At 38.3% G+C, this 26,179-nt stretch overlaps 1 protein-coding gene across 2 annotated transcripts in view; it reads left to right on the top strand.

Annotated features, from left to right (window-relative positions):
- The window catches only part of Ppp2r3a (protein phosphatase 2 regulatory subunit B''alpha), a 133,097-nt gene that overhangs the window by 73,729 nt on the left and 33,189 nt on the right, over positions 1 to 26,179 (top strand). For both annotated transcript variants that reach the window (XM_021171945.3, XM_021171946.3), the window contains 4 exons: positions 146 to 220; positions 15,651 to 15,737; positions 20,585 to 20,741; positions 25,621 to 25,669. In XM_021171945.3, coding sequence (XP_021027604.1) covers positions 146 to 220; positions 15,651 to 15,737; positions 20,585 to 20,741; positions 25,621 to 25,669 — 368 coding nt within the window. The remainder of the gene's footprint in view (positions 1 to 145; positions 221 to 15,650; positions 15,738 to 20,584; positions 20,742 to 25,620; positions 25,670 to 26,179) is intronic.

Raw genomic sequence — 26,179 nt, 5'->3', positions numbered from 1 at the left:
ATTAATTAAATTTTCAGTGTATTATGCAGTATTCCAGAATAGATTTGCTCAACTCTCAGCCTATTCCACAAGAAGGAATATTTTGGAGGAGGAGGTTTTGATTTTTTATGTTTGTTAACTTAGTTTTGATTTCAATCTCTTTAAGGATGTGGTAGATACCCACCCTGGCCTCACCTTCCTGAAAGATGCTCCAGAATTCCATTCCCGCTACATCACCACGGTAGGATGAGCACTGACTTGAAGTAAAGAGCTTAAGTCACTTCTTTATTGTTAGCTAGTACCCAGGCTTTCACATTGTTGTACAAAAGGTAATTGGGTCTATAATGATTATTTTAAATGGAAATAAGGTAAAAAGTGAAAATAAATGGGCAACTTTTTATTTGTATCCATAGCCCTTCACGTGTGGGTCAATACTTAAGAGGTCTGTGGTATAAAATTGCACTAATATCTATCTGGTATTATAAGGCATACATTTACTCTTTTTTGAGATTTATTTTTATTTGTATGGGTATTTTGCCTATATGTCTGTGTTCATATGCATGCAGTGCCTGTGGAGGCTGAGAGAAGGCATCAGATTCCCTAGAACTGGAGCTACAAGACTGTCGTGAGGCGCCATGTGGGTGCTGGGGATCAAGCCTGGGTCCTCTGGAAAAGCAGCCAGAGTTCTTAACGTCTAATCCACCTCTCTACCCAGTGCCTTTACTGTTACAGATTCTCATATTTGGTCAGCTTCAGCATTTCTAAGTAATACTTAAAATAATTATCAACAGTTTATTCCCTCCCCCCCAAAAAAAGATGTCTCTAGACCCCTATAATTGATAGAGATAATAAGTAGCTTGTGTGTAAACAGAACAAGCCATATGGGAATCTCAAACAACATGCTCACAATTCCAGTGTGTGTGGTGCTCACGCTCCTTGTTTGGCATCTGGTCTGATGTGATGAGCACAGGTCATCAGGAGTGAGAGGGTCCAGGCCAGCAGTGCAGTCTCTGCCCCAATAGCCCAGGTATTCAAAACACGAGCTAAAGGCATACTTCATATTCATAGATACACTAAAGTGAGACAGCCTTTGCCAGTAGCTTACTGAGATAACTCGGGTAAATAGGGTAGTCTCCTCTTGGGAGAATTCTGTCATTCTGAGAGTGTAGTTCTAATATAACAAATGTCTACTATGTTATTTGAGTATTTCCCCCCTATTGGAATGTCTTTTCTTTTCTATTATTTCTCTTTTGATGCTAAAACACTTGGTAAGATTTTGGCCAGCAAGAAAGCTCAGCAGCTAGACATGCTGATGTCTGTCTTTAAGCCAAGCAGCAGACACTAGTGAATTTCCATGAATTTGGAGGCCATCCAGGTCTACATAGCAAGTCCCAGAACAACCAGACCTACATAGAGAGACCCTGTCTCCACAACAAGCAAACAAAGAGACTTAGCAGCCTAGCCAGCAAGCCTAATTACCCAAGTATGATACCAAGACAACATGGTAGAAAAAGAGAACCAACTCCCAGAAACTATTCTCTGGCCTCCACACTTATGCCATGGAATGTACACACATACAGCATGTGTGCAAGAGAGAGACAGAGAGAGAGAGAGAGAGAGAGAGAGAGAGAGAGAGAGAGAGAGACGAGGGAGGGAGGGAGGGAGGGAGGGAGAGAGGGAGGGAGAGAGAGAGTGTGTTAAATTTTAAAATAAATAAAATGTAACATTCTTTCTAAGCCAGAAGGTGGTGTCACTCTTCCAGCAAACTATCTCAGAAGTCAGTTTTGCTCACTAGCCATTCTGAACTAGCAGTTACAGCAGGCGTCTCCCCACAGTCCCCAGAGTGCTTTCTCATCTGGACAACTTCTGATTGGTCTTTTCTGCTTCTACCATCACTGCCCATACAGACTTGTCTTCCCAAAACAGTTACCCTTTAAAACTTCAAGACAGGGGCTGGAGAGATGGCCCCACAGTTAAGAGCATCGACTGCTCTTCCAGAGGTCCTGAGTTCAAATCCCAGCAACCACATGGTGGCTCACAACCATTTGTAATGGGATCTGATGCCCTCTTCTGGTGTGTCTGAAGATAGCAACATTGTACTCATATACATAAAATAAATAAATAAATCTTAGAAAAAAAAAAAAAAAAGACAAGTCAGATCACATGACTCCTCTGCTCCAACCTTTCCGTGGTTTCTCATCTCACTTGGAATAAAACTTACAATCCATGTCTGTCCTCCATCGTCCCCCTCATACCTGTGCAGTTTTGTTCACTACTGTTTTATGACTAGCATACAAAGTAATGTTTCATTATAGAATTCTCAGAGAAAGTTGTTTTGATTGATTCTCCTATCCTTCTGGCTCTCTTTCTCTCTATGATCCCCACTTTGTGCCTTCCATTTGACCCCTGTTTTCATGAAGTGTGCTGTGTGGCCCTCCTCCCCACTGTCCCGCCTCTCTTCCCCTCTGTAGTCCTGCTTCATGTTTCATAGCCCATGCCCACACTCAAGCCTCCCTCACAAATACAAACATTAAAACCTAGGGTCCTGGAGCTGGAGAAATGGCCCAGCAGCTAAGAGCTCTCGATGCTCTTGCAAAGGACCTGGGGTCAGTTTCTAGCATCCACAGGGCAGCCCTACCATTTGTAAGGCCACTTCTGTGGAACTTGGTTCCCCCTTTTCTGACCTCTGTAGCACTGCATATACATGGTATACTTACATACAGGCTGGAAAAACACTCATACACATAAAATAAAGATAAGTAAACCTTTAAACACTAGGATCTATATAGGAAAAATACATTGCAGTATTTGTCTTTCTGAGTCTGGCTTAACTCACTTAATACAATAGCTTCCAGACCCATCTATTTTATTGTGAATTTCATTCTCCTTACAGCTAAATATAATTCCTTTGTGTATATATATTTTCTTTCATTGTCCATTCATTTACTGATAAACATCTAAGCTGGTCTCATTTCCCTGTTAGTGGAAGACTATATCATTAAACATAGAATATGTGTATCTTTGTAGTAGAATACAGAGACCTTTAGGTAAATGTCCAGGAATGTGGTACAGATGAGTCATATAAGTTCTATTTTTTAAGTTTTTAAAGCCTTCCATACTAATTTCCATAATTGCTGTACTAGTTTCCACCCCACAAGCTATAATAAAGATTATTCTTCCTCTACATCCTCATCAGCATTTTATGTCATCTCCTTTAAAACAAAACAAAACTGTACGTGTCTTAGTTTCTATTCTATCGCAGTGGTGAAGCACCATGATGAAGGCAACATGGAGAAGGAAGACTTTAATTGGGGCATTGCTTATAGTTTCAGAGTGTTAGTCCCCGACCAGCAGGTGGGCAGACAGCACTAGAGCAGCAGTAGCTGAGATCTTACATCTGAGCCACAGGATGGAGGCAGAGAGACTGAGCCGGTCTCCTGTGGGCCTCTGACACTTCAAAGCCCTCCTCCAGAGAAAGACTTCTCCAACAAGGCCACAGCTTCTAATCCTTCCTAAACGGTTCACTCACTGGGGACTGAGGGCCAGACTTATTCAAACCACTGCAATATATCCGGGATACATGTATGTTTACGTGTTTGCCAGAATATAGGCTCATGTACACCTACAGTGGCCAGAAGAGGAATTGGATTCCCTGTAGCTTTAAGCCACCTGACATGGGTGCTAGGCTCTATGTAAACCTGGGATCTCAAGAACAGCACATGCTTAACCACTGAGCCATCTCTCTGGCTAGTTTCTTTTTTGTCTGTTTTTCTGATGATAACTCTTCTAGCTGGTATATGATAGAATCACAAAATAGTTTTAATTGGCATTTCCCTGGAGACTAACACTTAGTTGAACACTTTTTAAAATTTTTGTTAGTTATTTGTATAATTTTTCAACCTTTATTGGGGTGAGGGAAAATGTTACAAAGGATAGATTCTAATATCAAGAATACAGGAATTTTTCACTGTTTTTGAAAGTGAAGCCAGGCATGGTTGGTGGTTCATGCTTACAATCCTAGGACTGAAGAATCACAAGCAGGTTCAAGACCAGATTTGGCTATAGAATGAGTTCCAGGCCGGCCTGGGCTACTGAGTGAGATCCTGGGTCAAATCATAATAATGAAGGAGGAGAAAAAGAAAGGGAAATAATGGTGAATCATGCCTTGAAATAGATTTCTCATGGAGTGAACATAATGTTCTTTTTGGACAATTTCGGAGATCAGATACAATGTATTTAATAATATTCGTCTTCCATCACCCTCTTTGTCCCCCTTCCCTCTAACTTTCATGTCTCTGTTATTTTGGGACCCATTGAGTCCAGCTGGGGTTGGTTGCAGTAGCATGGGAGGGAGTTATTTAGTAGAGCATGGGCAGCTAACTTATCAGTGGCTTCATCACTGATAAAGAAAAAAGATTCGCATCTCTCCAGCCAAGCATTGACTGCCAATAGCATTGAGAAAGAGAAGTGTTGATGGACTCAGTATTGTGTAAGGCTTGTGCAGATAGCTACATCTCTGAGTGTTCTTGATTGCAATGGCCCTTGCATGATGCCATGTCCAGAAGACAACAGCCCTCCCATCCTCTGGTTCTTACATTCCTTCCACCCCTCTTCCTCATTGTTTCTTTGGCCTTGGAAAGGGTGATACAGATGTCTTGTTTGAGTCTACACACTCAAACATTTTCAGCATTTTTACCAGTTGAGTCTATTTACCACCACCCAGTGTAAAGAGAAACTCCTTTGAACAAAACTGAGAACAGCACAGTCTCGTATCAGACATAAATTTCTTTTTTTTTTTTGTCACTTTTTTTATTAGATATTTTCTTTATTTACATTTCAAATGCTATCCCGAAAGTTCCCTATACTCTCCCCCGCCCTGCTCCCCTACCCACCCACTCCCATTTCTTGGCCCTGGCATTCCCCTGTACTGGGGCATATAAAGTTTGTAAGACCAATGGTCCTCTCTTCCCAATGATGGCCAACTAGGCCATCTTCTGCTACATATGCAGCTAGAGACACAAGCTCTGGGGGTACTGGTTAGTTCGTATTGTTGTCAGATATAAATTTCATCCTGTGAATTGGGCCTCAAATCTAATAATAAAGTTAATATTACTATTACCTGGTATTTTTGGTGTGTGTCTGTGTGTGTGTCTGTGTGTGTGTCTGTGTGTGTGTGTGTGTGTGTGTGTGTGTGTGTGTGTATGTGTATAGATCTATACAGGCCAGAAATCTACAAAAGTATCTTCCTCTATCATTTTCCACTTTCTGTTTTGAGGCAGAGCTCTCTGGGCCTAGAGGTCACTGATTAGCTGGACTGCTGACCAGCAAACCCTAGGGATCCACCTTTCTCTGCCCCAGTTCCGGAGCTAGGGTTTCAGGCATACACCAGCCACATGGCCAGCTATCTGTGTGACTGCTGGCAATCTGAAGTCAGGTCCTTACGCTTGTCTGAGCCATCTCCCCAGCCCAGTGTTTATTCTTTTGAGAACTTCTGTTCTTTTCATTGTCCCACTTATTGACTGTCAGTTTTTGAGTTCTAGAGGTTCATTTTTGTAATTTTTATAAGATCTTAACTTGCCTTGTCTGAAGTATGGCTGATAAAGATTTTTCTCCCATTCTATAGGGTTCTGTACACTTAACTGATAGGTTCACTTGCTATGTAATAACTCTTAAACTTTTTATCAAAATCCATTTATTAATTCTTAAGGCTATTTCCTGTGCTATTGCAGTTTTATACAGAAAATTCTTTCTTATAGCTATATTCTGAAATGTTTGTTTTCTCTCTCATAATTTAATCATTTCAGGATTTAAATTAAGGTCCTTGGATCCCTTGAAATTAGCTCTCTCTCCACATGTTTAAGAAGGGTGTGTGTGTGTGTACGCACATATGTGTAAAACAGAGTTCTGGTTTCATTTATCTATGGGTGATTATCCAGTTTGCCAGCAGTGTATTGAACAGTGTATGGTTTTGATATTTTTGTCCAAAATTAGGTGTGTCTATAGACATATGGGTTTGCTTGGGGAAGAGGGGGTCCTATGTTGTTTCACTGGCTGGTTTTTTGTTTCATGCCAGTATATTGCTGCCTCTGTCACTGTGACTTGGAGCATAGTGTGAGGTTAAGAATATGTATTATCATTGGCATTGTTCTTTCTGCTTAGGATCGCTTGGGTTATACATGGTTTTCTGTTTCCATATGAATTTTGGGATGATTGCTTTCTAGTTCTGTGAAGAATGCCATTGGCAAGGATTACATTGAATCTGCTACTTTCACAATATTAATTTTGCCAATCCAGAAGCATAAAAAGTCATTCTCTTATCTGATGCCTTCTTCTGTTTCTTTGAGTATCTTAAATGTTTTTGTTGTGTTTGCTTAGTTTGGGTTTGGTAGAGATCTTTTACCTCTTAGATTTATTCCTATAAATTTTATTGGAGGCACTATCCTGAATGGGATATTTTTTCTAATTTCTTTCTCAGCAGGTTTGCTATTGTATTCATAAGAGGTAATGATTTTTATATGTTGATTCTGTCTTGCAACTGACTGAATGTATTTATTACATCTAGGAGTTTTCTGGTGGAGTGGAAGAATCTTGTCATCTGCAAATAAAGGATTTTACCTCTTCCTTTCTTGGCTGTATCCCTTTCATGTCTTTCTCTTTTCTTACAGCTCTAGCTTAGTCTTGGAAGAGGGGAGAGAGTGAACATCCTTGTCTTGTTCTAGATGTTTAGAGAAAATGCTATCATTTTTTTCTTGGTAGTATAATGTTGCCTTAAAGATATGTCACCTAGTAGCTTTATTTGGGGGGGGGGGTATGTTCCATTTATTTCTAATTTCTCCAGTACTTTTATCATTAAGGCTTGTTTAACTTGTCAAATTCCTGTTCTGCATCTATCAGGATGACCAAGTGTTTCCGTCTGTACATATAGTTATGTGGTGAAGTATACTTATTGATTTGCTTATGTGGACCAACCTTGCTTGATGATATTCTTTCTCTCTCTCCTCTCCCCTCTCTCTCTCTCTCTCTCTCTCTCTCTCTCTCTCTCTCCCCTCACCATGTCTGGGCAAGCGCATTTCTACCTCAGATGCTTTGTTCTTCCTCTTTCCTTGACACAGAATGTCCTTCTACACATTTCATCCTATTCACACTTGCTTCCAGATACTTTCCTAAATAGCCTCTGAACACTTTCTGCTTTATTTTTGACTCTTCTCTGATATTTAATGTTTTGCTCGGTGTCTGTCTCCTCTGTATATAAACTACATGAGAGCAGGGGCTTTATCTGCATATTTTACTTCTCTGGCCCCAGAACTCAAATATGTTACTTAATAGATGCACATTAAACATTTATTAAGTAAAAAATAATTCTATTCTTAAATATTTTTCTTTTGTGAGACTAGACAAATATTCTACAACTAAGTGATATTCCTGGACCCATGAGAATATTCTTACTTAATGAGTCTATATTCGTGAGATGGCTCAGCAGTTAAAGGTGGCTGCCACCAAGTGTGATGACTAAAGTTCAGTCTCTCAGAAACCATGAGGAAGAAGGCTATAACTAACTCCCACAGGTTGTTCTCTGGCCCCCACATGTGTGTGCATGCACAAAAATTCTGCCAATCCAAGGGGAATTACTGAGTTTTGGTCATTGGCTGTTCTGTAAGTGTAGGGCACATTAGCAGCATATTTTAAGTTTTTCAGTGTTTTCTTATAATCACAAGTATTTCAGAGGCTGAAGCAAAAGAATCTGAAGTTTGGAACCAGCCTGGACCATGGATCAAGGCCCTGTCAAAAGAAAAAAAAAATGATGTTTTATTTAGAATTTTTTTTTAAAGATTTATTTATTTATTATATGTAAGTACACTGTAGCTGTCTTCAGACACTCCAGAAGAGGGCGCCAGATCTCGTTATGGATGGTTGTGAGCCACCATGTGGTTGCTGGGATTTGAACTCTGGACCTTCGGAAGAGCAGTCGGGTGCTCTTACCCACTGAGCCATCTCACCAGCCCTTTATTTAGAATTTATTCACAGAAAAAATGTTAATGAACAGAAAAGTAAAGAGATAAGTGTTCTTCATTCTTTCTAGTTTGCTATTTTTTGACATGGCTGAGCCTATAGCAGTCTATGGTGTTCCGCAACTAGTGTCTACAAAATTTATGATTTTTTATCCCACTTTTTAGGAAATTCCACTAGCTTAATAATTGTTGGACAAAGGAAAAACTATACAAATAAAAAATAAAAAAAGAAAAGGTAAGAACTATACTAGTCACTCAGAGAATATAATTTACTATCTCTGCTGTCGTCATTTTCATGGTATTTGCATATTATTGCTTAGAGGTATGAAATGCATACTTTTATGTTAATATATACTTTGTCTTCAATGTAGAAAAATGATTCTATTACTCAGAAGTAAGCACTAAACTGAAAAATATTTGTAACAGTAAAATAGCGTCATAAAAAGTATCAAGAGTTACTTGGAAGTACTTGATATGACTCTGTACATACTGAGATATCAAAATAACTGTACTGTGGACATTTTAGACCATCATTATAACAATAAAGGGCTGGAGATGTGTGTGGTTCAGTGGTGAGCACTTGTCTGGCATGCAAAGTGTCCTAGAGCCACAAAACAAGTCAAAGCAAAAGTCTAACAATGAGTATATGAAAACAGAACTTTGTATTGGTTGCCTGTTCTTTCCAAAGCCCTTTTATTAGGAAATCTAGCCAAATCATAGCATGAAGTTGCTGAAACTTTAGTGTTAAGTTTGCACAAGTGAGGTTCTTCTAGAATAATTGCAACATACTCTCTAGTAGGAAATTGACTAATCGCATACTTGGGCATGAAAGTGACCAAACTAAAGAAACATCTTACTCATAGCAAAAACAGTGAAGATCATAAGTAATAAATCATAAAGCTCTGTGATAAAAGAATATACATCCTGTTTTGGTAACAATTTTGTCAGTGTTTTTAAGACTAGAAAGAACATCAGCTAGGTAAGAAAGTACTGCAAAAGTCAGCCCATGTTCCTTATTTCCTAAAAAGGTTACTGACTAAAAAGACAAGTTATGTTGGCAATGAATGGAAATAAAAATATGAATACCAACAAATTATAGCCTTTGAATTACAGCTTTACATGTTGGGCCAAGAGATTGTTAGTGACTAAATGCTCTGCTTAAGTATGCCAACATATGCCAGCCTTGAAAAGGGAGGTGGCCCATTTACGTTTTTACAGTGAGCAATGGGCCTTCAAAGAGTTCTCCGTGGCCCTGGCACTGGCAGGGAAGCTATTCTGGGGCTCACACAGATGGTGTCTCAGTGGTTTACTCGGTTCTCACTTGGCCTGAATCTATCACTGTAAGCTAAAATTACTGAGCTGTGCAGTAGCTTCTTCTCACCATAGAGAGAGCTTTAAGCTTGTTCCCCTTTTCTCTCGACATAGAAAGAAATCAATTTTTAGAAACATTGTGTAGTTGTCCAAATTATTTAGAAAGACTGAGAAGAAATTTCAGAGCTCTGACGGTCAAAGAATGAATTGGTGATCCACTCAGTATGACTTTCCAGGCAGATGAGCCAGACTTCCACTGCTTAACTATGTTTATCTGAACTCATCACCTATAGTGAGGATTCTTTGTTAATTCCTCTCCTTATTTCATCTACTTTCAAAAATAGCATGTATTAGAGCCAAGCATTTCCTATCCTGGCAGCCTGTGTCGTGAATTAGTTTCCATCTTCATATATACAAAGGGAACTGACACATGATTCAACTTGTCTGTCAACCTGACTAGAGGTCTTGGTGAAAGACTGTCAGTTTTATTTTTCTCACTAGTAGTAAAGAATGATTCTTGCTATTTTTTTGTATTTCAAAATTGTGACAAAGTTGTTAAAACAGCAAGCAAATTGGAGAGCCAGCTGCTACATGCTTTCACCACTAGATGGTAGCCCTACCTCAGTGATGAAGAGACAATACATCTGCTATGGAGTTGAGCCTCAGAATGTGACAACTGGGGAGATGGAAGACACAAGTGTGTTATTTTACACTGCAAACAAAGCAGCTTAGCAAAGACTTACAACAGAACACACCTAACATACTTATGTGTTTCTTTTTTAATTTTAGATATGTGACTGCTTTGCCTACGTATATGTATATGTACTACATGTATGCCTAGTGTCACAGAGATCAGGAGAGGATATCAGATTCCCAGGATCAGATGGTTGTGAGCCATCTTGTGGGTGCTGAGAACCAAACTTAGGTCCACTGCAAGTGTTCTTAATCACCGAGTCATCTCTTTATCACATAAAACTTTTAAATTCCTAAAAATTTAAAATTCTGCCAAAAGGTAGAAAGACGGATAGAAAAATATCTCCATAGTTAAGAGCATGTACTGTTCTTCCAAAGGACCAGAGTTTGGTCCCAGGACCCATGTGGGCAGCTCACAACTACCTGTGACTCCAGCTCCAGGGGAATCCACTGCCCTCTTCTGAATTCCATGAGCACCCACTTATATGTAGGTGCATATATTCACATCTACACACAAATATAATTTTTAAAAAGGAGAAAGGAGAGAAAACTAATGCAGATCAAGGTTTTATAATATTTTGCTTCCATAAATAATATACATACTTTAACATACTTTAAATTAAGCTTATAGTCTAAATCAAGAAATAAATTTATATAAAACTCTAGTGATACTGAACAATAAAAATTGTATGTGTATATTGATACTGTCTTTGAGGGCCAGGCCAGCAAGATGGTTCAGCCATTAAAGGTACCTACCACTAAGCCTGATAACCTTAGTTGAACTTCTGGACTAACTAGGTGGAGCTAGCCAAATAACAAAAGTTATCCTCTGACCTCCACACTTGTGCGGGGCATGTGTGTGCCGTCAGGTATGAGTTTCAGCCCATGCAGTGGGCCTTTTGACCAATCTTTTTTAAAAAGTACTTGGTTGCCCCTATACCATTTGTGCCATTATTGTACTAGTATATCTTGCAAGCAAGCTACTGTTACAGGTGACCAGGATTTGTAGCTAGAAAATACTGATGATTACCCGTCTCTGGTAGCTTGCAGATTACATTCCAATACCATGAATTCTAGTCAGCAGGAGTGAAGCTTCTAGTTAACACCAGCTTTACATTTCTGTGCTTGATAGCATGTGTAAGTATTGTCGTCAGCAATCGGGCTATTAGGCTGTGCAGAATAACCTTGACAATATCCTGGGATATTTGGGGATTTCCACAGGACCAAAGACTCAACAAAATGTAACTCAGTTCTAGTACTGGCAGTTTATTTAACTTGGTAACATAAGGTGTCTAGTCAGGGTATTGATGTCATATATGTATATATTTTAGAATATTTCTACAGTAGTATGTTGCCATATAGTTTTTAAATGTCCTTTAGTGTTAGTTAGTTAGTTGGACCTCCCTGTACTCCCTCCTTTACCATCCCTCTTTCTATTTAATTTTCCTATTTCTACTTTCTCCTTTGTCTTTGCATACCAATATATCTTATTTCTCCTTCCTTTGGAGAACCCTTCTTTCCTGCTAGTCCTTTATTCAATACCTTTGTAGTTTTTCAGATTGCAGCACACATATTGAAGGTTTAAAAGCTAACATCTACATATAAGAGAAAACATACAATATTTGTCTCTTTGAATCTGAGTTACCTCACTTGGGGATTTTTTTTTTTCTAGCTCCATCCACTTATCTGATAATTTCCTAACTTAATTTTAACAGCTAAATAGTATTGCATTGTGTAAATGTAGCACATTTCCATTACTCACTATCGGTTGATGAGCTTGTTGACTGTTTTCAATTTCTGGCTAGTCTGACTAGAGCAACAGTGAACATGGATGAGCAGGTGTCTCTGTAGTGGGATGTAAATGATGCCATGCCTAGTGGGGCTGGATATTGAGGTAGAAGGATCCCAGCTTCCTGAGAAACTGCCACACTGATTTCCATGGTGGCTTTACTAGCTTGTACTCCCACCAGCAATGGATGGATGTTCCCTCCCTACATCCCTGCCAACATGTGTTGTTTTGAGTTTCATTGATCGTGGCCATTCTGACTGTGGTAAGATGAAGTCTCTAAGCAGGCTTAATTTGCATTACTCTGATGGCTGAAAATGTTGAACATATCTTTAGATGTTCCTCAACAACTGTGTTTCCTCTTTTGAGAATTCTCTGCTTAGTTCTGTACCACATTTTTTTATTTGGGTTGCTTTCTTGTTCTGTAATTTTGGTTATTTTAGATATTAATCCTCTATCAGATGTATAATTGGTAAAGATCTTTTCCCACTTTGAAGGATGCTGTTTTCCCCAAATGACAATGCCCTTTGCCATACACAAGCTTTTTAGCGTCATGTGGTCCCTTTTATTATTTCTGATCTCCGTGCCTGTGCTATCAGTGTCTTAAGTTCTTTCCTGTGACAATTGGTTCAAGTATATGCCCCAGTTTTATTTTATCAGATTCAGGATATCTGGTCTTATGATGAGGCCCTTGATCTTTAAATCAAAATTTGTACAGGATGATAAATATGGATCAGATTTATTCTTCCACATGCAACCATCCAGTTTACCCAACACCAATTGTTGAAAATGTCTTTTTTTTTCCAGTGTGTATTTTTTGCCTTTTTGTCAAAATCAGATCAAAATCAAAAGTGAGTCTGGATCTTCGAGTCCATTGATCAACATGTCTGTTTTTATGGACAATACCATGTTGTTTATTAGTATAGTTCTGTAGAATGAATTGGAATCTGAAACAGAAATTTTTTTATTATTCAGATTTGTTTTAGCTATCCTGGATTTTTAATCTTTCTACATGAAGTTTAAACAAATTTCTGTGAAGAATTTTGTTGGAATTTTGATGGGGATTGAATCTGTAGAATGCTTTTGATAAAATGACCATTTTTCAATAATAATCCTACCAATCCATGAGCATGGGAGATTTTTCCATCTTCTGGTCTCTTCAGTTTATTTTGTCAATGGCTTAAAGATGTTATTACTTAAGTCTAACTTGCTTAATTAGAGTTATCAAAACAAATGTAGGCTATTATAAAAGATAGTTGATTTCTCTTTCAAATGTTCACTTTATATAGAAAGGCTACTGATTTTTTGTGTGTGTCAGTTTTGTATCCTGCTACTTTGCTGGAAGTGTTTATGAAATTTAGAAGTCTCCTAGTGGAGTTTGAGGATCTTTTTTATATATGTCATCTGCAACTAAAGATATTTTGCTTTCTTCCTTTCCTATTTGCATTCCCTTTATTTAGCTGTCTACTGTTCTAGCTAAGTACTATATTGAATAGAGTGAATATCCTTGTCTTGCTCTTGGTTTTAATGGAGTTTATTTGAGTTTATTTAGGTTGATGTTGGCTGTAGTGTTGCCTTTATTACATCTGTCTCTTGTATTCCTAGGCTCTCCAGGACTTTTATCATGAAGGAATGTTGTATTTCTTTTCAGCATCTAATGAAATAACCATGTGGTTATTTATCTTTCAATCTGTCTGGTGGGTTTTGTGTACTGATTTACATATGTTGAACCATTCCTGTATCTCTGGAATGAAGCCAACTGGATCATGGTGGAAACTAATTTTGGTGTGTTCTTGGATTTAAATTGCAAGTATTTGATTTAGAATCTTTTCATCAACATTCATAAGGGATATTGATCTATATAACTTTTTTGGCTCTTTGTATGGTTTAGGTATCAGGGTCAGAGTAGCCTTATAAGCAGAGTTGTAATGTGTTCTCCCAATGTCTATTTTGCAGAATGAGGAATATTACTGTTAATTCTTCTTTGAAGTCTCACAGAATTCTATGCTGAATCAACCTGGCCCTGGACTTCGCTTCCCCACTTCTGCCACCGGTTAAAAGTCTTTAATTTCTCAAGAGAACATGGAATTATAGGTCTCTTTAAATTGCTTACTTGGTATTGATACTTTTACGTTTCTTGATTTGGTGCAGTATAGATCTGTAAACTTTATCCTTATGATTCTCTGAACTTCTTCAGTGTCTGTTCTAATGTCCACCTTTTTCATTCTTAATTTTATTAATTTGGATATTCTCCCTCAGTCTTTTAGTTACTTTGGCTAAGGCTTTTTCCATTTGTTGATTTTTTTTTCTTAAATAACCAACTCTTTGTTTCATTAATTTGTATCTTTATTTGTTTTATTACATTGATTTCATTCCTGAATTTGGTTATTTCTTACCATCTACTCTTTTTACAGTACTGTTTCTTCTTGTTGCTCTAGGGTTTCACTGTGTCACTGAATTACTAAGATTAGATCTCTCCAGGTTTTCTTTTTTTAATGTAAGCACTTAGTACATTTCTTTTTTGTTTAGTTTTGGTTTTTTTTTTTTTTTTTGGTTTTTTGTTTTGTTTTGTTTCTCTGTATAGCCCTGGTTGTCCTGGAACTCACTCTATAGAGCAGACTGGCTTCAAACTCAGAAATCCCCCTGCCTCTGCCTCCCAAGTACCGGAATTAAAGGCGTGTGCCACCACGCCCAGCCTACTTCGTACATTTCTTTTGTTGATATCCAGCTTTAATCCATGGTGGTCAAGTAGAAGGCTGGATGTTACTTCAGTTTTCTTATATCTGTTGAGACTTGCTTCGTATCTAAGTATGTGATTAATTTTGGAGAAAGTTCTATAAGCTATTGAGAAGAAAGTATATTCTTTTGTGTTTGGGTGAAATATTCAGGAACTGTCTACAATATCCCTTTGATTTATGACATTATTTAGCTCCAGTATTTATTTCTGTTTAGTTTGTGTGTGGATGACCTTTGCTGGCAAGAGTTGGGTATTGACTTCGCCCACTATTATAAAGATGAATATGTGACTTTTAGTGTTTCTTTTATGAAGTTGGGTCCTGTGGTTGGCACAGAAATGTCTAGAATGTCAGCGTCCTCTTGATTTTTTCCTGTAATGAGCGTGTAGTTTCCTTTCTCTTCTGATCAGTTTTATTTGACGTCTACTTTGTTAGATATTAAAGTGTTGTGCCTGCTTGCTTCTTGTGTTGGGATCTACTCATCTAGTCTTCAAACATTTGTTTGAAAAGTTTCTTGGTACCAATATTTGGTCTTATCTTTGTTGGGTGAATGTTATGTTCTTTGGCTACTGTTGCCTTCTCTGGATCCTGGGCAAGTGTGATGACTGTGGGGTCCCTGGTAGAAACTGTTCCTGGGTCATCCTCTGACAGAAAGGAATAGGGACAGGAGGAAAGGGTGAGAGGGTTGCAGAGAAAGAGCTAAGCTAAGCCCCAAATACAACTTTAATAAGAAAAATAATGCTCTTTTGACTCAGACCAGTTTAACAGCCATCCTCTGACTTTCCGATTATTAAGCCAACACAAGTAGAATCCCCCTACCTCGTTACTTTACCAAACATACATAGTCCAGTGAGCACTACTTGAATAAGGTGTCCCTGTGTAATTGAGACACAGTGGGAGTGATACAAGTGGTTAGGAAATGAAAACATGAATGGAATTTTTTTTCTCTTACAGAGGCAAATTTATACTATATATGTGGGGCTAAAACACATAGTTTCATTTTTTATTCAAAATTGCAATTAACATCAAAAGTAGTTGCTTACATTAGTTCTACAGATATTCATAATCTGGCCTTCAGTAGGGCATTAGAGATCTGAACTTGTCTTTTAATTGATTTTGTTTTCCTTTTGAAACTAGGTTGTTCAGAGAATATTCTACACAGTCAACAGATCTTGGAGTGGAAAAATTACTTCGACGGAGATAAGGAAAAGCAACTTTTTGCAAGTATGCCTCTCATATGAAGATATATAAGGGCCAATTTAATAATTTTACTTACTTTTCTTACTCTACTGCAAAGTTCTAAGTATTACTTCTTCCAGGCTATAAGCACTTATCAGTTACTCATGTGGGGAAAAGGCTGTTAAAATAAAAATAAAACAGAAATGCACATCTACACCTGAATTGATAGATGTACATAAAAGATGCAGAAGAAGTTCAGAAGGATTGACATATGATTTTCATCTTGGAGAATATCAGGAGTTTAGCAAGATAAACTCTCAATAGGAAGGGGACTTCCAGGAAGCAGCAACAGCACAAGCCAGAGCCAGAAACAGAAATGTCCCTCCTGTTCAAGAATTTCCAACTAGTGGAAGTGGCCAGGGCTCCAGTGATAGTAACAGGTTGGAAAAGTGGGCTTGCCAAAGAAATGGAAGTCTATAGACTTGATTCAGTAATGACTCTGCTTTGCTAGAAGTAATACATTTTATTCAGTTATCTTATCAAACAAAAAACTATTGACCACTAGTGGGAGCCTTTTACCGAAGTAATATATAAAGAAAATAGAATGATTCACACTTGAAAAAAAAAGTATTTTAAATGGATCATACTAAACAAACCTTTACTAATAATAGTACCTTCTTGCTCTGTATCCTTCCTATCTTTATCTTCACGTTACATAGACAAGGTATTGAAGACTTGGAAAATTAGCAAACCATAATGGAGAAATAAATATTTTGTTACTCTGTAACAAAAATTCTGAACCTGTGAGTCACAACTCCTTTGAAGATTAAACAACCCTGCATATCAGATATTTATGTTACAATTCATAACAGTAACAAAATTTAGTTATAAAGTAGCAATGAAAGTAATATTTGAGGATTACCACAATATGAGGAACTGTATTAAGGGATTGCAGCATTAGGAAGCACTGCTCTAAAATGAACAGTCTGTTTGTAGTCATTGAACATCTGATGTCTGCCTGGGCTCACAGTTGGTATTAAAAAGTGGGTTAAGAAAACAGTAATTTCCTTAATAACAAAAATTATGATTTCTCACATTTTTAAGGCATGTATGTATATGTACTATACGTGTGACTGTTCCCAAGGAGGTCAGAAGAGGGTGTTGGAGCAGATAGAACTGGGTTCTGAATGATTGTGAGCCATTATGTGGATACTGAGAACTGAACCCAGGTCCCCTGCAAGAGCAGCAAATGCTCTTTACCCTTGTGCCTTCGCTGGAGCCTCTAACCTTTTATTACTACTTTAATAAAATCTTCTGAGACTCAGGTATTGTTGAGTAACTTGCACAGAAACACACACCTAGCAGGCTGCAGAACTCAGAGTAGAAGTCAAATGTTCTCTTTCTACGGAGTGATTTATTTTCCTCTCCTCTTTTTCTTTTTCTTTCTTTCTTTTTCTTACCCATCTCCTTAGTCTTCTTCTGAGTCTATGAACAAATGCTCAAAATAGTCTAGTTCTATTAATATATTTAGAGTAAAAAACTATCAAAAAACACTGTTTATGCCATGTGGTAGTAACACACACCTTTAATATCAGCAATAGGGAGGCAGAGGAAGGCAAATAGATCTCTGTGAGTTCGAGGCCAGTGTGGTCTACAGAATGATTTCCAAGACAGCCATGACTACACAAAGAAACCCTGTCCTGGGGGTTAACCATCACTGTTTATCCACCCAGCATTTCATGCACTCCCCATAGAGAACTTACCTATCTGTATTCTTATTTTAAATTGTATTCATTTATCTATGTATGTAAGAGTTTTGTTTGCAAGTATATATATGTATACTACATGTATGCTTGGTGCACTCAGAAGCCATAAGAGAGTGTCAGGTCCCCTGGGACTAAAATTACAGAGAGTTGTGAGCCACCATGTGAGTGCTAGAAATTGAACCTGGGTCTTCTGAAAAAACTAGGCAATGCACTTAACCACTGAACCACCCCTGTGGCCTTATTTTATCTATATAGTATATTGTTTTGTTTTGTGAGAATGCTATATAGAAGGATATTTTCATTCATTTATTCATTTGGAGTGGGGGTAGCATACAAATGCTATTGTCAGAAAAACGAGTTGCCTGAGTTGGGTCTTAGGTATCAAATTGAGGGAATCCGGCTTGGCAGAAGGAATCTTTACCCTCTTAAGCCATCCTACTGGCTCTATGGGGCCTTTTTTTAAAGTATGTGGGAGATACGTACTACTTTATAAATTTGGCGGGTTTTCTTTTCTCTTGAAAATGTCTCAGGATTCCTTCTATTTCTGTCCATCTATTCTGCATGATTGATTGCATGTCTATGCTGTAATTGATTATTCCTCTATTGAGGCTTAGGGCATTTTTATATTTTTTTTCTATTACAATAATGTAGGGACCATCCTTGAACCATACTCTTCTGAGTATATGAATAACAATTTCTCTAGAATAGACTACTAAAAGAAAAAAATCCTGGATTAAATGATACTTTAATAGATGCTGTTAAATTAACTCTTAAAATCCAATTCATCCTTTCTCTTACATATTCACTAACTTGGGAGCAGAGGAAGCCCTAAGTGAGTAAATCCTGAGTGGATGGGTATTATGACATGGGCAGAGCCTAATGGAGGAATCAAGAACAGACAGCCCATAAGAAATTGGCCGACTCTTTACCCATATGGACTAGGGTAAAGAAAGATGGCAAAGCTTTTCTTGAGTCAAAGTATGAGTATTTATGGATGATTAATCTGTGTCTGCAAGAACTAGCAACTGTGACTTCTTCCTCCTGGATGTTTACAGCCTGGTATAGCTCACCTACAAAGACTTCCTGCTGAGACCAGCTTAAATCCCTACTACCACCCTGTGCTGTAACTGATAAACAAACTGAGGTGCCAGGGTAGTTCTAGAGAACCCCACCAGATCCCAGCTTTCCTGTATGCATGCCTGTTTGTCTATTTGTCCTTTCTTCATTCTCTTGCTGTGAGAGGACCCAAGCAGGGCAGGATGGCAACAAACAGCAGAAGTTAATGTACACTTATACCATGTGTTTCCTTTGTGTTATGAAGACTATAACTTAATTTTGCTTACTTAATAACCTTCCATTAAACAGTTTATATAATTTAATGATTTTTTTTCAATTTACAAAATCACTTCCTATTGTAAACATTTTTTTCTATTGGAAACATTTTAAAAAATAATTTATCAGTGTCTTAGTTAGGGTTGCATTGCTGTGAAGAGACACTGTGACCAAGGCAACTCTTACAAAGGACAGTATTAATTGGGGATGGCTTACAGTTTAAGAGGTTCAGTCCATTATCATCATGGTGGGAATCAAGGCAGCAGTTGAGGCAGACATAGTGCTAGAGAAGAAGCTGAAAGTTCTACATCTTGATTCAATGGAAGCAAAAGGAGGGGAAGACTGTCTTCTGCAGGCAGCCAGGAGGAGGGTCTTTTCTGCCCTGGGTGGAGTTTGAACACTCAGAGCCCTCAAAGCCCATCTACACAGTGGCACACTTCCTCCAACAAGGCTACACCTATTCCAAGAAGGCAACACCTCCTAATGGTGCCACTTCCATTGGCACTGTTGAGACCACCACAATCAAAGCAATGCATTTCTATTACAAGTTCATACTCTTTGTCCTCTGTGTTTTCTGCCTTGTATCCCACTTTATTTCCAGTTAGTATTGTTAGCTATTTTTCTTTTTATTTATACTTGTCTTTTATGGGCCTCTAATTTTGGACATTTTCTTTTTAAATTTTTATTACATTTGTGTGGTATGAGTGATCAGGTAAAGGTCAGAAGTCAAGAATCTGTTCTTTCCTTCAGTATGGCCCCTGGTATCAAACTCAATTCATTATGCTTAGTAGCAAGCACCTTTACTGTTAAGCCACCTCACCAGCCCCATTAGACATATCTCTTATAGACAATATATATATTTATCTGTTTTGAGGGATTTTTTTATATTTGATCAAAAATATTTTAATAAGGAGATTTAGCTCATTTATATTTATTCCTGACATTTTTCTATTAATTTTTCTTAAAGTTTCTTTCATTTATAAAAATGTTTTCATTTTTCTACCCACTTAAATGATAATTTTGGTAACTACAGAATTATGGATACAAAAGGCATTATTCCTGGAATCTCCTAGTGGTACAAACTGAGACAGAGACTAGCTCAGAGTCCTTAGCTCCACCCACTGCCTTCTATTTCAAGCCACCATATGCAACCTCAATTGTATACATAAATAATGCTTATGATAAACTTGATTCCATTACAAAGCCAAACATTATATGTATATCCACATTCTTCTTAATATTGCTCATATAATTTTGAAAAATTAAGGAATCTTAGTTTATGAACGTGAATAGTAGAGGACTAGTTATTAAAAAATTACTCATTTGGCCAGGCAGTGGTGGTGCACACCTTTAATCCTAGCACTCAGGATGCATAGGTAGGTGGATCTCCAAGTTTGAGGCCAGCTTAGTCTACAAAACAAGTTCCAGGACAGCCAGAGAAACCCTGTCTCAGACCACACAAACACACACACACACACACACACACACACACACAGAGTTCCTGGCTTGGTACCAAAATCGAAATTTTAAGTTAATGAACAGAAACTTTTGAGACTATAATAACCAAAACTAGTTGAACATCATTTAAAAATTAATTCTTGGGCTGGGCATGGTGGCGTACACCTTTAATCCCAGCACTCAGAGGCAGAGGCAGGCAGATTTCTGAGTTCGAGGCCAGCCTGGTCTACAAAGTGAGTTCCAGGACAGCAAGGGCTATACAGAGAAACCCTGTCTCGAAAAACCAAAATAAATAAATAAATAATAATAATAATTCCTTTATTCATACCATTTCAGACTCTGGCCCTTTTGGAGGAAGAAGAAGATATAAACCAAATCACAGATTACTTCTCTTATGAACATTTCTATGTCATTTATTGTAAATTCTGGGAACTAGATGGTGATCATGACCTGTACATCAGCCAAGCTGATCTGTCTCGATACAATGACCAGGGTAAGTGATTCTAGATGCTAAAGTAAACCTATTTCTAAAGTTGTATAAATTGTCTACCCTTGTTATGAGAAATGCCCTTTCTTAAATTCTTCAAGTCTCATTATAAGGCCAATAATATTTAAATGAGAATGTACAAAGTTTTTTTGTTTGTTTACTCTGTAAACCAGGCTGGCCTCATTCTCATAGAGAACTGCCTGCCTGTGCTTCTCTCCAGTGTTGGGGTTAAAGGTATGTGCCACCATGCCTAGCCAAAGATAATATTTTAAACTTAGAGACCAGAGAAGGAGTTTGGAGCTAAGTAAATAACCACAGCTTTAAAACTGGGAAGTCTTTGTAGTTGTACGCATCATAATTATATACTGATAGTTAGATGCAAGTCTATTTGAAAACTTTCTTATTTAACAGTATTCTTTTCTTTTTTTTTTTTTTTAATGGTTTTTCGAGACAGGGTTTCTCTGTATAGCCCTGGCTGTCCTGGAACTCACTTTGTAGACCAGGCTGGCCTCAAACTCAGAAATCTGCCTGCCTCTGCATCCTGAGTGCTAGGATTAAAGGCGTGCGCCACCACGCCCAGCAACAGTATTCTTACTGTTAAGTAAAAATTAATGTTAATGCTAAAAATGAACTCCCCCCACCCCCCACCCCAACTCCTTCTATGGCCTCACTATGTTCCCTTGGCTGGCCTGGAACTCAATATGTAAACCAAGCTGTCCTGCCTCAGATTTTAAGGACTCTTTATAAAAATTGCTTTTAGGGGGCTAGAGCGATGTCTCAGTGGTTAAGAGCACTTGCTATTCTTCTAGAGTTTGGGTCCCAACAGCCTCATCACATAGCTCCCAACCTCCTCTAACCCTGGTCCCAGAGGACTTTATAACCTCTCTGGCCTCATATGCTTGGACAGTCACACAAAGTAAATCTTTTTTTTTTTTTAAGCTTACTTTTTTAACTCCAGAAAGATATTTTCTCTACAGAGAAATTTCACTTTCTTTCCTTTGTTAGAAAAGAGTTACCCACTGAGCCCTCTTGTTGGCCCCTGATATTTAACAATCTTTTTTTAAAGTTACTTATTGTTATTTATTATTATATAATATTTATATATTATTATATAATACATATGAGTACACTTTAGCTGTCTTCAGACCCACGAGAAGAGGACATTGGATCCCATTACAGATGGTTGTAAGCCACCATGTGGTTGCTGGGAATTGAACTCAGGACCTCTGGAAAAGCAGTCAGTGCTCTTAACCGCTGAGCCGTCTCTCAACCCCCATATGTAATATTCTTAACTAAGTACCAAGGTATATTGATTCATTCTCTCATAAGATTATCCTTATAATAAATATCCTATCTTTAAATATCTTCTGAGCAGTTTTTGAGTCAGGCTTTGTTATTTTAGAGATAGTAGAGAACAAATCTTTAATGTGTAAATTCTGTTTCTGTCATTTAGAATGTGGGATGTGACAAGCCCCTTTCATGAATGATTGGTTTTTGCAGTACTGGGGATTAAGCCTCGAGCCTCATACATGCTCGACAAAAGCTCTACCATTAAGTTGCACTCTACCCTGTATAGTTAGTTTTATCTGATCATCAAGTTTCATAGAGCTTTGCACATTTAAGAAACTGAGGTTTGGTTTGGTTTGGTTTGGTTTGGTTTGGTTTGGTTTGGTTTGGTCTGGTCTGGTCTGGTCTGGTCTGGTCTGGTCTAGTCTAGTCTGGCCTGATGTAGTTTGATTTTGAGCCAACAAGAGCAGCCCAGGCCTATAGTCTCAGATCCTGAAGAAGCTAAGACAAGAGGACTTCTGTAAAGCAGTATTTGGAACCCAGCCTGGGCAACATAGACCCTATCTGTGAAGGGAGGGTAGGGAAACCAACAGTTCTCTGTTAAATTCTTGGGTGCCAAACAGAAATCATGACCAAATAAATACTCAGATGGACATAGTGGATAAACAAGGTAATGCTGTTGCCTTCGTCCTTCAAACAGTCATAATCTTTCTGTCATCAATAACACATAACACCACATTCATTAGCGTCTCTGATCAGCTTTGTTAGGGATGCATTTCCCTGTTAACCATGTTTGAGAGCCAGCTTCTAGAGATCTTGCATAACCTATGGCTCGAAAGCCCCCTCTCCTATTGTTATTGCCATCAAGTTTCTAAATATTGTATTTACTAATTGGGTCAGTGTTAATGACATGATGAAGGGGACACTCAAAATCTACATTTTTGTCCACTTACCTAATTCAGCTTCAGACCAATCTTTAGTTTAAACCTTCCAAAGCTAAAACAACCTTTTTAAAAAGACATTAAGGGTGCATGAGTGCTGGCTCAGCAGTTAAGAGGACTTACTGCTTTTGTAGAACACCAGGCTCCTTTCCCACCACCTAGATAGCAGTTCACAAATGTCTATAACACCAGTGCCAAGGGACCTGATGTCCTCTTTTGGCCTCCATGGGCAACAGACACTCATGTGATGCATGAACATACATGCAGGGAAAATAGTCATACACAGAAAATAAAATTAAATTGGCTTTAAAAATGTTAGCATTAGATTTTAATATTTCTGCTGTTTTCTATATACTATTTCTCTCTAGTACAAAATATTTATTCAATAAATCAAAAATCAACAAAATACAGAGACTACACCTGTGGTTCTAATTTTCCTACCCAAATTGACTTATCCTTATGTTGACTATCCCTAACTCTAAGCAGAACAGATGCTGGGAGCTGCAGCCCTCTACTGAACTCCTTGGTAGTTCTGAATTTTAGTGTGTATTCCATTCATTGTCTGGGGCCTCTAGAGATTCCCTTCCTCCCTTCTCTCATGTCTTCCCTTCCTCCCGCTCCCCTCCCCTCTCCTTTTGGCTATTTTGAATTTTAAAAAGTATCCTGCTATATATTTTCTAGGGTCTGTCATCAAAACCCAACATACTATTTGAAGATATAATTGTTCCTGGGGATGTAGCTCAGTAATAGGTTGGCTGCATAGCATGTTCAGTTGCCCTGTAGAACCGATAACAACAAAGAAGTATTCATTGATGGAGTTTCTTTTAAATGTGTATCTCTTATAGAATGGGAATATAAGAAAAGTATGTTTATGGTATGTCTTGGTATCTTTTCTAAAGCTGCTTGGAAGCATTTTCCATTTCACTTTGTGCACTTCCTGTAACAATGTAAAATGAAGCAATCAGTTTCCCTTGAATTTAATACTAGGATAAAAATTGTCTTGTTTTAGAAGAAAATTTGTCATGTTTTATTGGACAACAAAGTCAATACAAATTCTGTGTTTTTGTCTTAGTTGGCAGGATGCTCAGAATTAACTTAGAACTGAACACCGTAAATAACTACACAGATGTCAGGGACAATCATTGGCCTGATGTTTTTTTTTTAATTAGTGGTTAATAGTTTAAACTTACTTTATTCTTCTAAAAAATATAAATTATGTGTAATAAAAATTTAGAATCTGGGCAGACAAAATTTCTGCACAAATGGGGGTAGGGCCCCCAAGGTCCCACCCTTGACAGAGGAGATTCTGGTGATTGGTCATTACTGAGGGAGGAAGACTCACTTTCCTGTAGGTTTTTGCCAGTGGTAGCTTACCCATGCCCCAGGGGATGTCCCACACACATGTGCGTATGAGGAGTACTAACTGGAGTCGAGAGGCAGGGGGATGAAAAGGACACTACAGTTGGGAGAGAGACAGGATAAAGGACACTTGGAGTTATAGAGTAGTAATGGTAGATGGATGGGTCATAATACAATACATAAAGGTTATGGTGTTTTCAGTGAATACATTTTAATATACTAACTTTAAAGAACTTAGGGGTTGAGGATGTGCTTGGCTTAGCACATACAGGCCTAGGTTTGATTCCCAGTGCCACATAGACTGTGTGCAGTGGTGCACACCTATAATCCCAGTACCACATAGACTGTGTGCAGTGGTGCACACCTATAATCCCAGTACCACATAGACTGTGTGCAGTGGTGCACACCTATAATCCCAGTACCACATAGACTGTGTGCAGTGGTGCACACCTATAATCCCAGTACCACATAGACTGTGTGCAGTGGTGCACACCTATAATCCCAGTACCACATAAACTGTGTGCAGTGGTGCACACCTATAATCCCAGTACCACATAAACTGTGTGCAGTGGTGCACACCTATAATCCCAGTACCACATAGACTGTGTGCAGTGGTGCACACCTATAATCCCAGTACCACATAGACTGTGTGCAGTGGTGCACACCTATAATCCCAGTACCACATAGACTGTGTGCAGTGGTGCACACCTATAATCCCAGTGCCACATAGACTGTGTGCAGTGGTGCACACCTATAATCCCAGTACCACATAGACTGTGTGCAGTGGTGCACACCTATAATCCCAGTGCCACATAGACTGTGTGCAGTGGTGCACACCTATAATCCCAGTACCACATAGACTGTGTGCAGTGGTGCACACCTATAATCCCAGTACCACATAGACTGTGTGCAGTGGTGCACACCTATAATCCCAGTACCACATAGACTGTGTGCAGTGGTGCACACCTATAATCCCAGTACCACATAGACTGTGTGCAGTGGTGCACACCTATAATCCCAGTACTAGTAGCAGGAGGATCAGAAGTTCAAGGCCATTCTCAGTTATATAGCAAGATAGAGTTCATCCTGGGATACCTAAAACTGGTCTCAAAGGAAGAAAGAAAGGAAAGGAAAAGGGAAAGGAAGGGGAAAGAAAGAAGGAAAGAAGAGAAGGGAAAAGAACTTAATTACTGATACTCTTGCTGTGTAAGATTATTATGGTTAGCTTTAGCTTTAGCAAATGAAAACAAATTTTTTAGGAATATTTCTCACTAACTGTACTTCTTATTTATATTTAGCTTCATCAAATAGAATTATTGAAAGAATATTTTCTGGAGCAGTAACAAGGTATGAAAATTTAAATTATGAATTTTATTTAGTGGGCTAGCAAAACACTTTAATAGAAAAATAAAATAAAACAACTTGAGTTTCAAAATGAACTATACTATTGCATTTTAGCAAAGCTTTCTGCATAATTTGGCAGGGCTACTAAGTTATTATTATATCTAAAAACCATACAGTTGTGCCTTAATAAAAGACATTAATTCCATAATATTAATTCAACATGGCTGGGTGGTGGTGGCACATGCCTTTAATCCCAGCACTCAGGAAGTAGAGGCAGACAGATCTCTGTTAGTTCAGGCCAAACTGTTCTACAGAGAGGGTTCCAGGACAGCCAGAGCTACCCAGAGAAAACCTATCTCAAAAACAAAAACAAAAACAAAAAAAAACAAAAGAACAAAACAAAATGGTAGCACACGCCTTTACTCCTAGCACTTAGGAGACAGAGGCAGGTGGATCTGTGAGTTCAAGGTCAGCCTGGTCTGTATATTGAGTTCCAGCTACCAAAGGTTACAT

This window comes from Mus caroli, unplaced genomic scaffold, assembly GCF_978045245.1.
Source record: "Mus caroli unplaced genomic scaffold, Mus_caroli_1 scaffold_11, whole genome shotgun sequence".
Taxonomy (NCBI): domain Eukaryota; kingdom Metazoa; phylum Chordata; class Mammalia; order Rodentia; family Muridae; genus Mus; species Mus caroli.
The sequence above is the reverse complement of the archived record's forward strand: the minus strand, read 5'-3'. Positions and strand labels throughout refer to the sequence as shown.